The sequence below is a fragment of the Megascapheus bottae genome, chromosome 11 (assembly GCF_031878675.1).
Source record: "Megascapheus bottae isolate mThoBot1 chromosome 11, mThoBot2.hap1, whole genome shotgun sequence".
Taxonomy (NCBI): Eukaryota; Metazoa; Chordata; class Mammalia; order Rodentia; family Geomyidae; genus Megascapheus; species Megascapheus bottae.
The window spans coordinates 47935291-47950349 of NC_143519.1; the positions used below are offsets into that span (position 1 = coordinate 47935291).

Sequence of the window (15059 nt, forward strand, 5' to 3'; positions counted from 1 at the left end):
CTTGGGTGGTAGGAATCAGATTCTAGGGCCTTGTGGAAGGTAGGCAAGAAATCTACAACTAAGCTGTATGTTTATCCCCCCCCCCTTTTTTTTTGCCAGTCCCCGACTTGAGCTCAGGGCCTCAGAAATTTCCTTGGATTTTTCTCAAGGCTAGAACTCTACCACTTGAGACTCAGCACTACTTCTGGCTTTTTTTTTTTTTTTCTATGTATGTGGTACGGAGGAATTGAACCCAGGTCTTGGTGCATGCTAGGCAAGCACTCTACCACTAGGCTAAACTCCTGGCACCTGTTTATCCCCTTTTATATATTTTAAATTATTCTTAGATTACCCACTATGCCTATTTCAATGAAAACATTTTATAAATAGTGGCTATGATTGTTTCGGTAATAATGTCAATGAAAAGTCTGTTTTTTTTGTGTGTGTGTGATGTTGTTTTGTTCTCCCCGTAACCCCAACCCCAATGTTTTCAGTCTGGTTGAGTATAGAGATGTGGGATCTGGAGGACAACTTTTTTGCCATTATAAATACTGCTGTTGTGATCTTTCTTGAGCAGTTCCCAGGCCATGATATGAACAGAATTTCTCTTGTATGTACCATAAGCATGGAGTTTTCAGATTTTAGGCTGAGTCCAGATTTACAAATAATAGTAACTATTTTCCCACGTGGTTGTACCAGTTAGTATTATCATTAGCAATGTATAAGATATTGTCCTGATCAGTACATTCTCCCTTGGTCCCTTCCCCTCCCCTCTTTTTTCTTCTTTCCTCTTTCCTTGGTTCTTTTTTTTTTTTTTTGCCAGTCCTGGGCTTGAGCTCAAGGTCTGAGCACTATCCTTGGACTTTCTCAAGGCTAGAGCTCTACCACTTGAGCAGCAGCACCACTTCTAACTTTTTTTTCTATGTACGTAGTATCAAGGAATTGATCCCGGGTCTTTGTTCATGCTAGGCAAGCACTCTACCCACTAGGCCAAATTCCCAGCCCCACCTTGGTTATTTTCATACTGGATTTTTGCTGTTTGACTGTTGTCAAATGGTCTTCAGTTTAGATTTACCTATCCCAGATTTTTTTAAAGAGATTGTATATTGATCATCTTGTGAAATTCTTGTTTATCTTGACTGTCATGTCTTACTGATTTTTCTTTATAGCATTGTAATATTTTTATGTCACATGTGTATTACCTATTTCTCTCAAGTTTGCAGTTTGGGATTTTGCTTTTTAAAGCTATCTTGGGGCCAAGAGCATGGCCTAGTGGTAGAGTGCTTGGAAGCTGGAAGTGGTGCTGTGGCTCAGCTGGCAGAGCACTAGCCTTGAGCAAAAAGTGTGCAAGGACAATGCTCAGATTCTGAGTTCAGGACTGGCCAAAAAAAAAAAAACTATTTTGGAAAGCTATCAGAAAAGTGTTTAGCTTTGTTTTTAGTGCTAATAATAATTTGTGGCTTTTAAAAATAGTTTTTTTCACCTGGGCATTGATAGCCCACACCTGTAATCCTAACTACTCAGGAGGCTGAGATGATACAATGATCATAGTTCAAAGCCCACCTAGACAGGAAAGCCTGTAAGAATCTCATCTCCAATTCACTACTAGAAAAGCTGGAAATGGAGCCGTGGCTAAAGTGGTAGAGTGCTAGTTTGAGCACAAAAGCTCTGGACAGCCCTGGGTGAAAGCTTCAGGATTGGCACAAAAACAACCAACCAAGCTCCCCCCCACCCCAGGTCAGGAAGACATTTACTAATATTTTCACTGAGAGTTCATAAGGTTTATAATTTTGATCCTGACATGTTTTTCTTTTTCATTTAGTATTTGTAGACCTTCAAAGTGAGAGCACAAATAAGAGTGGACTTTATAAGTTAAAAAAAAAAAAATGACAAGCTGGGTACTAGTGGCTCATGCCTATAATCCTAGCTAACTCAGGAGGCTGAGATCTTGACAATCACAGTTCAAGCCAGCCTGGGCACCAAAGTCCGTGAGACTCTTATCTCCAATCACCCACCAGAAAACTCAAAGTGGTGCTGTGGCTCAATGTGGTAGAGTGCTAGCCTTGAGCTTAAATGCTCAGGGACAGAGCCCAGGCTCAGAGTTCAAGCCCCACAACTGACCCCTCCCTCAAAAAAAATTGCTGTCGCAGGGGCTCACACCTTTAATCCTAGTTACTCAGGAGCCTGAGATCTGAGGATCAAGTTTCAAAGCCAGCCCAAGCACAAAAGGACCTGGGACTCTTACCTCCAGTTAACCTCTAGAAAACAAGAAGTGTGGCTTGGCCCTAGGTCAGGGCTGTAGCCTTGAGCTGAAGAGCTCAGGGATAGTGCCCAGACAGAGTTCAAGTACCATGACTCACCCAGAAAAAAATAATAAAGACTATTGGTTGTGTAAATATGAACTGGTTACTGCTGTTTATTTTTGTTATTGTTGGTTGTGGGGCTTGAACTCTGGGTCTGGGCACTGTCCCTGAGCGTTTCAGCTCAAGGCTACCGCCCTAACCATTGAGCCACAGCCACTTGGGTTTTGTAGTCATTAATTGGAAATTAGAGTCTCAGGGTCTTAAGTGCCCAGGTGGGCTCTGAACCATGACCTTCATATCTCCTGAGTAACTAAAATTTCAGGCGTGAGCCACCATTTCACCATTTCCGGCTTCTTTTTTTTTTTTTTTCTCCAGTCCCGGGGCTTGAACTCAGGGCTTGAGCACCGTCCTTGGGTTTTCTTAAGGCTAGATCTCTACCACTTGAACCACAGTACCAACCAGGTCTTCCATGTGTGCTAGGCAAGCACTCTACCTCTAGGTCAAACTCCCGGCCCTGCTGTTTAAATTCCTTAATCTTCAAATAACTGAGAGGGTTTCATGCCCATTTTTGTATACTATGCATCTTGATCAGAGTCACCCCTCATTCTCTCCTCCCACTTGTCCCATCCCCATCCATCTTATCAAGTTTCCTAGGTCCATTTTCATCTATGTACAGTGAATATTAAGATTTTATTCTACCACCCTTCTTCTTTCCCTTAGTTCACTCCCCTCCTTTGTAGCTTGCAGCTCATCCCCACAGTAGACATGTTTAAGCTTTGATACTTTTGTTCGACTGTTAAATGATCATAGGAAGTTAAAACATAGAATCTCACTTTTCCATCCTTTAGTCAGTTGTATTGTATATATAAATACATATAGCCCTGCATTTGTTTTCTTTGTATTTCCACATACAGGAAGAAAAACAGGAACCCTTTTCTTTTTGTGCCTGACTTAACTTCACTTGACATAATTTCATAATTTTTCCAGGTCCCATCATTTCCTTGCAAATAACATAATGTTCTTTCTGATGGATGAAGTAAATTCCACTGTGTATGTGTGTGCATATGTGATCGATGTTCTTAATATATGTCTATATAGAGATATATTTTCTCGATTCATTTGTCAGAAGTAGAACATCTGGGCTGTTTTCATAACTTGGCTCTTGTGGATAGTGAACATGGATGTGCAGGTATCTTGTTTCCTAACTTAGATTCTTTTGGATAAGTAAATGCCTTAGCAGCATTGCTTGATCGTAGTATAGTTCTGCTTTTTGTGTTTTGAGGAACCTCCATACCGAATTCCCCAGTAGTTACACTAGTTTCCAGTCCCAACAGCAGTGTATTAATATTCTTTTTTGTTCACATTCCCACTATCATTTGTTGTTTGTATTCTTAATGTTGGCTATTCTGACAGACTTAAAAGATTAATTAAAAGTATGACTGGTTGTACAGGTCTGTGCATTGTTTTCCTTTTGTTGTTTCAGTTGAGCTCCCTGACAGGTCATTGGAATTTAATTTTTTTTTAATCTTCTGATAAGTCTTTGCAGAATAATTACAGGTTTTTTTTTTTTTTTTTTTTTTTTTGGTGGGTCATGTGGCTTGAACTTGAACTTGGCCTGGCGCTGTCCCTGAGCTCTTTAGCTCAAGGATGCCACCCTACCCCTGGGCCTGGGCCTTGTCCTTGTGCTCTTCAGCCAAGCTCCACTTCCCATTTTCTAGAGGTTATTCGGAGAGAAGAGTTTCACGGACTTTAGTGCCAGGGCTGGCTTTGAACCTTGATCCTCAGACCTCAGCCTCCTGAGTAAGATTACAGTCGTGAGCCACTGTGCCGGCTAGAGTAATTAGTTTTTTAAATCTGGTTTTTAATGTACGTGCGTGCGTGTGCATGAGCGCACACACACACTTACACGTGCTTGTGTATGCGTGCCTGTCCACGTGCCCCAGTCCCAGGGCTTGAACTCAACCCAGGCACTATCCCTAAGCTTCTTTTGCCAAGGTTAGTGCTCTATCACTTGAGCCAGAGTTCCACTTCAGTTTTTTGGGGCGCAATTTATTGAAGCTATAAGTCTCATAGACTTTCCTGCCTGGCCTGGCTTTGAAACAAGATCCTAAGATCTCAGCATCCTCAGTAGCTAGGGTTACAGACATAAGCCAGTGGCTCCTGGCTTGGTTTTAGTTATTATTGAGTTTCATTACAAATTTTATTTTTGCCATGATCAAAGAACATTTTGGTAATGCATACTTCCTACTATAGACAATGTAGGTATTTTCATTGGTGAAGATAAACAGAGTGATCAGGATTTGTATGAAATACATTAAAGATTTATTTTAGCTTTAAAGTCCAATGACTGTGGAGGCTTTTTTCAAAATCTGTTTCTTTTTAGTAGTAGCAGGGTTTGAAGCCCGGACTTTGGACTAGCTAGGCAGGTATTGTTACCTATTGAGCTAGATTTCCAGCTCTTCAAAATAATTTTCTTCTGAATTTTCTTAATAGTAATTTCATTTTTAGTATTTTTGTACTAATCAAAATTATGGATGGTAAGTGTCTCAAGATGTTAGTCACCGTAACAATTACAATTTTAAGCAAAGAAACATGCCCAGCAAAAGAGGAGTTGTTAGTAAAAATAATCAACAATGTATGAATTATAGCTTAGTTACTAGCCCAGAAATTAAGAAGCAACTGTGTGAACAAAGCAGAATCTGAAATTGTCTAAACAGTAATGTCACTGTAAACCTCTTCCAAATAGTTTGGAAATAATAAGACTTAAGCAATTATAGTTACACAAAGAGTAAATGATTAGATGGTGTTTCTAGTTACATAGGTAAATCAGATAGCTAAAGCTATCTTTTAGATGCTTTAGAGATAGGCAAAGTATTTGAAAGGTTAGCTACAGGTTGGGTATCCTTAATCAAAATCTGAAATGCTCCAGATTCTGAAACTTTCAGTTGCTGTAGATGTTCTTTCCTCCTTTATGCCTGACTCCTGGTGCACATAGGTACACATTCCTAGGAATGGGATTACTCTCATAAAAATGGCATAAAACTTGTGTATCTTTAAAAAAAAATCTGAAACTTTTTAAGTGCCAAGGTGATGCCCAAAATATAGTGTTCCTCATGTGGTAGGTCATATTCCAAACACAATATTTTGTATAAAATTATCTTTAAGGCTGTGCTTTGTACACTGGGTATGAAATAAAAATAAGTTTATATTCAGACTTGAGTCTTATCCCTAAATATGTCTATGAGAATACTCCAGGACCTGGAAAAGCCCTGACACCTGAGACATTTTTGTGGTTCCAAACTGTATTTTAATAAAGCCCGTGGCTATTTGAAGGAGTAAGAAAGGTCTATTTAAAGCTCTTATCCATTGACTGCTAAGGCTGTTGTGTGGGTAGCAGCTGGTGAGAGGATGTACACTACACCATGAGAGGAGGAATTAAAGAAAGTATGGGATTTTATCTGTTTGTAAATTATTGCTTCTGATAAAAATACATACTGATGAGAAGTTGATAATATCCTATTTATTTTAGATGAACATGGTGAGAAACTTACTTCTGAAGTATTCACAGAGATTGAGACTTGCCTGAATGAAGTCAGAGATGAAATTTTTACTAAACTTCAGCCCCAGCTTAGATGCACATTAGGTAAGTGCTGTACTTAACACATCTGTGGTAGAGCTGCGTACACCAATAAGGATAATCCGGTACTTGAAGGAATTGAGTACTTGAGTAGTCAGTGACTCTCGAGAGTAATTTTAGTGCTACAAACTGGCTAGCATTAGAAAATACCAGCTCAGTAAAATTACTCAGGGTTGAGATTCAGGTGATCGATAGTTTCTAGAAGTTTTACCTGGTGGGTCTTTTTTTTTTGTTGTTTGGACAGTGTTGAGAATCTTAGATGTAAATCAGCCATAAAAATTCTGCTTTTCAGGCTGGGAGTTTGGCCTAGTGGTAGAGTGCTTGCCTAGCATGACGAAAATCCAATCTAGTATAATTTCTCCATAGCACTACATAGAAAAAAGCTGAAAGTGATGCTGTGGCTCAAGTAGTAGAGTTCTATCCTTGAGAAAAGCCCAAGGACAGTGCTCTGGTCCTGAGTTCAAGCCCCAGGACTGGTATACACACAGAGACTGGCAAAAAAAAAAAAAGAAAAATCTTCAAATCCCTGGGGCTTGAACTAGATATTTTCCTTGAACTCCATTTGCTCTGCCACTTGAGCCACAGTACCACTTCTAGCTTTTTTCTGTGGTTAACTAGAGATATTTCCTGTCTAATCTGGCTTCAAACCACAATCCTAAGATCTCAGCCTCCTGAGCAGCCATGATTATAGACATGAGCCCCTGGTGCCCAGCTTTCCTCTGCTTTTCTTTTTTTTTTTTTTTTTTACCAGTCCTGGGCTTGAGCTCAGGGCCTGAGCACTGTCCTTGGACTTTCTCAAGGCTAGAGCTCTACCACTTGAGCCTCAGCACCACTTCCGGCTTTTTTCTATGTATGTGGTATCAAGGAATTGAACCCGGGTCTTCATGCATGCTAGGCAAGCACTTTAACCACTAGGCCAAACTCCCGGTCCTCCTCTGCTTTTCTTAAAAGTGAATGAATATAAGAGCTGAGTGCTGGTGGCTCTCTCCTGTTATTATAGCTTCCCAGAAGGCTGAGATCTGAAGGTCACAGTTCAAAGTTAACCTAGACAGTAAAGTCTATGAGACTTTTTTTTTGGCCAGGCTTGGGCTCAGGGCCTGAGCACTGTCCCTGGATTTTCTCAAGGCTAGGGCTCCACACTTGAGCCACAGCACCACTTTTGGCTTTTTGCTACGTATGTGGTACCGAGGAATCGAACCCAGGTCTTCGTGCATGCTAGGCAAGCACTCTACCAGTAGGCCAAACTCCTGGCCTCCCTGTGAGACTCTTATTTCCAGTTAATGACCAAAATGTAAGAAGTGGAACTGTGGCTCAAGTGGTAGAATACAAAAGCTCAGGGATAGCGCGTAGCCCTTGAATTCAAGACACACACACACACACACCCCCCCCCCCCAACTTGGAATAGCTTTAGCCAGGAGGATAGAGAAATATGCCAGTAACTTTTTGTGATAACTTTCTTGCTTTTACCTTGAGATATAGGGACTTCTGAAATATGAATTCAGGACCTTGAACTTACTAGACAAGTACTCTACCACTTGAGCCGTGCTTCCCTGGTCTTGCTTTTAGTTATTTTTCAGATGGTGTTTTATGGTTTTATCTGAGCTGGCCTGTGATTGTAATTCTTTCAGTCTTTGCTATTTGCCTTGTATTTTTATATTAGCTTTTCTATTAGTATATGATACTCCTTATTAGTGGTGGCCCATACTAAATTAAATAGAATATCAATATTTTGTAACTTTCTCTTAATAAATGGTAATTTTCTCTCCTTTCTTTCCTCTTCCCCTTCTTCCTTCCTACCTCCCTTCCTTTCTCCCTTTTCCTACCGCTTCATTCCTTCCTTTCCTTTTCTGAGTCCATCCCTCTGTCTCCTCCAGAGCCTTCTTTCTGCAACCACTAGTGTCTTGTCTGTCCATCCATGCAGGTATCTGTGTCTGTGCTTCTGTCTGTCCTTCTGTCAGTCCGTCCTTGCTCCTCTGGGCCATGGGGGATTTGGGATTTGGCATGGAGAAGGTGAGGGACCCTGGGGGTAAACTGAGTCCCATCTGCCCCACTTCCAGCCTCCTTTGGGACATGGTCACGGTGATCGTGGTCATCGTGGTCTATTGTCCCCCTCCTCCCCCATCCCCCCTCCCAGCCCTTTCTTTGCCGGATATGGGAGGACAGCTCTGGAGCCAGCGCAGGCCAGCAAGGGTGGGGCGGCGGGGGGGCCAGTGCCTGGTGAATTCTTGCTGCCATGACGCCTGCGGAGGGCTGGCCCACCATGCCGACACTTCTGAGCAGCTTCCCATCTGCCTCAATTTCCCTCAGTCACCTGGCCAGCTTTCTGTGCCCGGAAGTGGGGAGGTGACAACACAACCTCTGTTCTCTTTGTATTCTTCCCATATCTCTTCCTTATCTTCTGGGAAGTTAACTGCTGTCTTCAGTTAACTGTATTTTCCCTCCAGTGTTGCCTTTTTTTTCGTGCGTGCATGTGTGCGTGCATGTGTGTGTGTACGTGTACTTGTACTATCCCAAGGCTAGTGGTCTACCTTTGAGCCACAGTTTCACTCCCTGCTTTTTTTTTTTTTGGTGAATAATTGAAAGTAAGAGTCTCACCGACTTTCATGCTTGGGCTTGCATCAAACTGCAGTTCTCAGATCTCAGTCCCTTGGGTAGGATTTACAGGTGTGAGCCATTTGCAGGTATGCCCAGTTGCATTTCTTATTACTTAAAATAATAGGGAAGCCAGGTACCGGTGGCTCACACTTATAATTGTAGCTGTTCAGGAGGCAGAGATCTGGTTAGGAAGCCATTCTGGTTAGGAAAAGCCTTGAGACTCCTATCTCCAATTAACCACCAGAACAGACCGAAAGTAGTACCATGGCTCAAGTGATAAGACTGCTGGCCTTAAGCCAAAAGGAGCTCGAGCATAGTGCCCAGGCTGAGTTCAAGCCCTAGGATTAGGGGGAAAAAAAGGGAGACAGAAAGGAGAGGAGAGGATGAAAGAATGGAGGAATATAGTTTACTGTATTTATGTCTAAAAGGGTAATGTACTGTGCATATTGTGAAGCAATAGAGGAGTCGTTACAAAGCGAACTAACTGGAGTATGAATTAGAACCTCTACTGTGGACATACTATATTCATATTGAATTGCGCTTGAAGATGAGTAGGTAAAGAATGGTCAGGAGAGGATGATGTTGGATTGTTGGTTCCTGTAACAAGGGACCATTATCAGAAAAGAACTTGAGTATAAAGACGAAGATGTGCAAAAGCAGGGCTGTAAAATACCAGAGAAGATGTAGGTGGAATCTTTACCATTCCAATGGACATTTTTTGTATCATAAAGAAAGATTCACTAATGTTGCCCATGGAAAAAACAAATAAGATGCAGGATATTTTTGAAAGAACTCTTCTATGCCAGTTAAAAAAAGAGAAGGGAACATGATACAGTGGCCTGGAGCTATTAACAGCAATAGAAGAGAAAACCCAAATGGTGGACCGAAGAGTGGTGTGTGTCTGAGCAAATGAAGGCTCATTAGGGAAATAGGCATACTAGGTGAAGGGTGGAGTGGGTTAGATTCTAGAAACATGTCTACTAAGTGTAGATACTAGGAGTTTAGGCATTGCTACTCTGGTCTCTTTAAGATGCTTTATACTTCTCATAAAATTTCCTCATCTAAGAAAGAATAATAGTTAAGGTCAACTTAGGAGCTGAGTAAGCCATTTTAATGATCTGTATTCGAGGTGACTTGTTTTATTGTGTGTTCTGAGCTCTTACATAGTTTGAGTCAATGAAAACTGTTAAGAGCTGAAGTTTTATGTCATTACAAAATGTTAATTGGTTGCCATTTCGGTTACAGTAGAGTAAGCATTTTAAAGCTGGTGACTAAATCGAAGACTTGGGCGATCTACTGCTTATGCACAAAGTATTGCATCTTTCATTTCTAGAAGGTTGATTTATATTTCAAATTAGAAAAATACTTTGGTTTTACATTTTTTGCACAAAAATAGCAGTGGCACTTTTACACTAGGGTGATAGGAAGCTGGGCTTTGTAACTTTGATATTCCATAGACCACCAAGGTGACAGTGTGGCTAGCCATGTTGTGGGAATCCTAGGTCCAGGCTGTCTGTGGAGAGTGGGGAATGTTGGTGAGGATTAGAGTCTCCTGGGCCATCTTAACTTCCTTGAGAGATAGGAAGGAGGGGGGGAGCACTTCGAGAAAATATGCAGGAAGGAGTCGTCTTGTCCACGTGACTTGTCAGCTAGAAACCAGCATTCACTGTTCAAGTTTTCTTTAAGTGACAGCAGAATTCACATTTTTAGTCTTAAAAGTTTTGTTAATCTTTTAGACTAAAAGATTGAGATGCTGGGAGATGCTAAGAGAGGTGAATTGAGATTGGCCTGAGGACCCTGTGTACCATACTCGACTGGAAACTGTTTTCATGATTCCATCCACTTCTGATAATGCTTTAGAGTGCTGTCACTGGTTGTTCTTATGTTATTTATAGCAGACCATTTGCATATATATATATATCATATATATATATTTTTTTGGGGGGGGAGGGTCATTCCTGGGGCTTGAACTCAATCAGGGCTTAGGTGCTTTCTGTGAGCTTTTTTTTTTGCTCAAGGCTAGTGTTCTGTCACTTTGAGTCATAGCCCCACTTCCAGTTTGGGGTGGTTAATTGGAGATGAGAATCTCAGGGACTTTAGTGCCCGGGCTGCCTTTGAACTGCGATCCTCAGATCTCAGCCTCTTGAATAGCTAGGATTACAGATGTGAGCTGCCAGCACCTGGCCCATTTACATGGTTTTTGTTGTAATATATGCTATTATAGTGCTAAGGATTTGTGGGTATTTTCTATCTAAGAAGACAATATAAGTGAATTTATTTAAGTTTTCATAAATGTCCAAGAAAAGTAAGAAAACTGAGAAAAATCTATGCTGGACATTTTTAGAAATTCCTCACTCCCTACCCAGCTGTGAATCTGTATATGACTTTCTCTGTCATGCTGTGTCACACATATTTACACTGAGTAGAGAAAAGGCAGCATTTTGTGTTTACATTACCTATTTTTTTAATTTAGTTTTATTATTGGGGTAAAGTATATAGTGGTTACTGTTACCTTCGTTAGGTAGTTGGTGTATTAGTTCTTGACTATGGATACCCCTTCTCATGTTTTTGTCCCTCTTTCCTTCCCTACCCCTTCCTAGTCATTTTGTTTCACCCCTTCCCTTCCCAATACTTCTTGCTCTTGTTAATTATGAGTAGTAATTTTTTCTTTTCTTTTGCAGGTGAGATGGAAAGCCCTGTGTTTGCATTTCCCCTGCTCTTAAAGATAGAACCCCAGATTGAAAAAGTGTTCACATATTCTTTTTCTTGGGACTTTGAGTGTTTACAGTGTGGACACCAATATCGGAACAGGTTAGTGTCTGCTTTTTAAAAATGGCTTCATTCTGTTGAATTAGTGCTGATAATTGTCATTTGAATAAAGCTGATTGCCCTATACACCCTAGATCTTTCTGCGTTTGTTTGTTTGTTTGCCAGTCCTGGTCTTGAGCTCAGGGCCTGACACTGTCCTTGGACATTCTCAAGGCTAGCACTTTACCACTTGAGCCTCAGCACCACTTCCCGCTTTTTTCTATGTATGTGGTACCAAGGAGTCAAACCCAGGTCTTTGTGCATGCTAGGCAAACACTCTACCACTAGGCCAAACTCCCGGCCCCATCTTTCTGCATTTCTAAAACAGACAAGATTTCCCACCATATCCTTTTGATTGATTGGTTGGTTGATTGATTGATTGATTCAGAAAATTTATCTGTGTAGCCCAGGCTGCTTCAACTTTAAACCTCTTGATTCAGCCTCCAGAGTTAACATTGTAGGCTTGTTACCACAGCCAGCTCCTGTCACATCTTAAAATCCCTCTAGCACAAAGGTTAAAGGAGAATATAACACCAGAAATTAGTTTGCTTGCTCCTCTAAACTGAAGGGCCAATATTCCATGACTTGAGAGATTGCTAATAGTTTTCTTAAGAATTTTTTAAATGGAAGTTGGGAGGAAATGGGACTAGCACTCTTCATAGGCATACCTCTAGATTCCCAGCTCACTGAGAATGGTGCTCAAATTTCTTCAAGCTGGGTTTTGTTTACTTGTGTTTTGTGCTTATATTTTGTTGTTGTTTGCTTAGCATGTTTTTAAAATCTTGGAAACTGCTATTGTGCTCCTCAAGGCTGGCAGTAATTCAGGTAACCTCTGCTTTCCTGTTCTTACCTTTGTGTATGTGTATGGCAGATTTCTGTTGTCCTTAATCCTCTAGATGATGATGAGAGACACACAGATACTTAGAAAGAAACAAAGGGAAGAAAGAAGCCATAGTTCCATAGTTGCTTCTGCTTTTCTATACCTGCCACTTGTGGACAGTACTCATGGGTTATTGCTGTTCATCTGACATGGTATCTGACCTGGGAACTTGTTGGCTGACACCAAACTGCCCTGTTGATCATTCATTCAAATTATTGTACAATAGGGATAACTTTTCTCTCTCTCTCTCTCTCTTCCTCCCTCTTCCCCCCTCTCTCCCCCTCTCTCCCTTTCTCTCTCTCATTCTCTCTCTCTCTCTCTCCCCCTCTCTCCCTTTCTCTCTCATTTTCTCTCTCTCTGTCTCCCTTTCTCTCTCTCATTCTCTCTCACGCGCTCTCTCTCTCTCATTCTCTCTCTTTCTTTGCCAGTCCTGGGGCTTGAACTCAAGGGTCTGAGCACTGTCCTTGGGCTTTCTTAAGGCTAGAGCTCTACCATTTGAGCCACAGCACCATTTCTGACTTTTTCTATGTATGTGGTACTGAGGAATCAAACCTGGGTCTTTGTGTATGCTAGGCAAGCACTCTGCCACTAGGCCAAATTCCTGGCCACTACCAAATCTCAAAGTTATTAAATAAAAATATTGCTTAGACATTATTATCTAAATAGTAGATGGACAGGAAGCAGTAAATAGGAGAGTTGAGCATGAGAGAATGAATGTGCTAAGGAATGTAAGCAATGGGAAATATGTTTTATTCTTGTTTTGTGTTGTTATATGTGTATGTGCAGATACTGAGGCTTGAACTGAGGGTTTAAGTGCTTTCTCTGAGCTCTTTTGCCTAAGGCTAGCACTCTGCACCTTGAGGCACAGCTTCACTTCTGGCTTTTTGTGGTTAATTAGATATAAGAATCTTACAGACTTTGCTATCCAGGCTTGTTTCAAACCAAGATCCTCAGATTACAGTCTCTTGAGTTGCTAGGATCACAGGTGTGAGCCACCAGTGCCTGGCTGAAGTATGTGTTTTTTAATAGTTAGCTGAAAACTGCTAGAACAGGGGAAGAATGATATTTTACCCATACCAAGACTGGAACTTGAATTAGATAAGACCATCTGCCACTAATGTATACAAATGATCTGATTTTTTTTCATCATCTTATAGTAGCTCAGTGAGGGCCAGGTATTGGTTGACTCACACCTCTAATCTGAGCTACTCAGGAGGTGAGACCTGAAGGACTGAGACTTGAAGCCACTCCAGACAAAAAAATCCTGACTCTCCCACAATAATCTGCAAAGAACAAGACTGGAGGAATAGCTCACACGCTATTCTACCAGCCGTGAGCAAGGAAGGACCTGAGTTCAAATTCCATCACTAAAACCAAAAAAAGATCTCTGAAGATGATCCTAGTGTTTTCATTTGACAGACAAGGACGCTAGTCTGTCAATGAAGTTTGCTTGAAGCTTGAAGTTGCTTAGGATATACTCAAGAGCCTGGTAGCATGTGGTACATTTAGAAGACACAATGCAGTCTTGACTGGTCTTTTAAGCTTTTATGGTAATTCCCAAATCACTACCTAGGTTTTAAATAATATAAATAAGCTTGATTATTATGATCAGCTCATTTACAACTTTTGTAGATCCTATATGCGGTAGTTTAATAGCTTTCATTGAGTATGTTGTGTGCCAGGAGCTCAGATAGCCATTGGAAATAATTTTTCTCTTGGCCAAATTCAGATTGCTAGATACTTGAGATAATATGAACACATGAGAGTACCAGTGACTTATTAATTTTACATAAACCAGTGGCTGGTTTATGTAACCTTGGCTAACAGGATGGCATATACATGATAGAGGTATATGGACAAAGCACCAAGAACATCAGGAGAGCCCAGCCACTTTAGTGTACATTCTGGTTTTCTCCCTTACTTTCCCCTCCCTTTCCCTCCCCCCCACCTTATTTCTCTCCCTCCCCCCTTCCCCTTCCCCCCCTCTTCCTCTCTTTCTTTCTTTTGTTCATTCATTCATTGTGGGACTTGAACTCAAGGCATGGGCTCTGCCCTCTTAGTGGCCTACCACTTGAGCCATAGCGCCACTTCCAGTTTTTTGTTTTGCTTTTTTGGTTGGTCATGGGGTTTGAACTCTGGGCCTGGGAACTATTCTGAGCTCTTCACCTCCAGGCTAGCACTCTACCATGCTGAGCCACAGCACCACTTTCAGTTTTCTAGTGGTTAATTGGAGTCTCACAGACTGTTGTGCCTGGACTGGCTCTGATCCTCAGGTCTCAGCCTCCTGTGTAGCTAGGATTACAGGCGTGAGCTACCAATGCCTGGCAGGGTTTTGTTTCTTTAAAATTATCTTCAAGTTAGGCACCAGTGGCTCATGCCTAAAATTCTACTTCCTTGGGAGGCTGAGATCATCCTGGTCTGGAAAGTCTATGAAATGCTTATCTCCAGTTAACCAACAAAAGCTGGAAATGGAGCTGTGGCTCAAGTGGTAAGTGTGTTGACTTTGAGTAAAACAACCTAAGGGACAGTGCCCAGGCTGAGTTCAAGTCCCAGTCCTGGCAACAGCCTCAACAAAAAAGTGAAAGCAGCTGGAGGTAAAGCTAAGAAGGTAGCATTTTATTAAATATTTCAATGTCACCAATGAAGCATTTCCAGGTAACATTAAGGAAGACTGTCTAGCTAGTCCATTTTGTGTGCTGCTTGCTGTTTGTGAAGGGGCTATACTTGGTTTAGAAGGTGTATCCAAGACAGTAAGAACCTGCCTTTGGAGGCAGGCTGCCTGGATTCAGATCCCCAGTCTTTCCTGCCATCTCCTAGTTCAGTTTCATCCTATACCCACAGGGGAGGAAACTAGACT

General features: G+C 41.4%; 1 protein-coding gene across 4 annotated transcripts in view; it reads left to right on the forward strand.

Moving 5' to 3' along the window:
* Uspl1 (ubiquitin specific peptidase like 1) overlaps positions 1-15059 on the forward strand; it is a 37343-nt gene that overhangs the window by 8920 nt on the left and 13364 nt on the right. For all 4 annotated transcript variants that reach the window (XM_090342214.1, XM_090342217.1, XM_090342216.1 and 1 more), the window contains 2 exons: positions 5812-5925; positions 11196-11325. In XM_090342214.1, coding sequence (XP_090198340.1) covers positions 5812-5925; positions 11196-11325 — 244 coding nt within the window. The remainder of the gene's footprint in view (positions 1-5811; positions 5926-11195; positions 11326-15059) is intronic.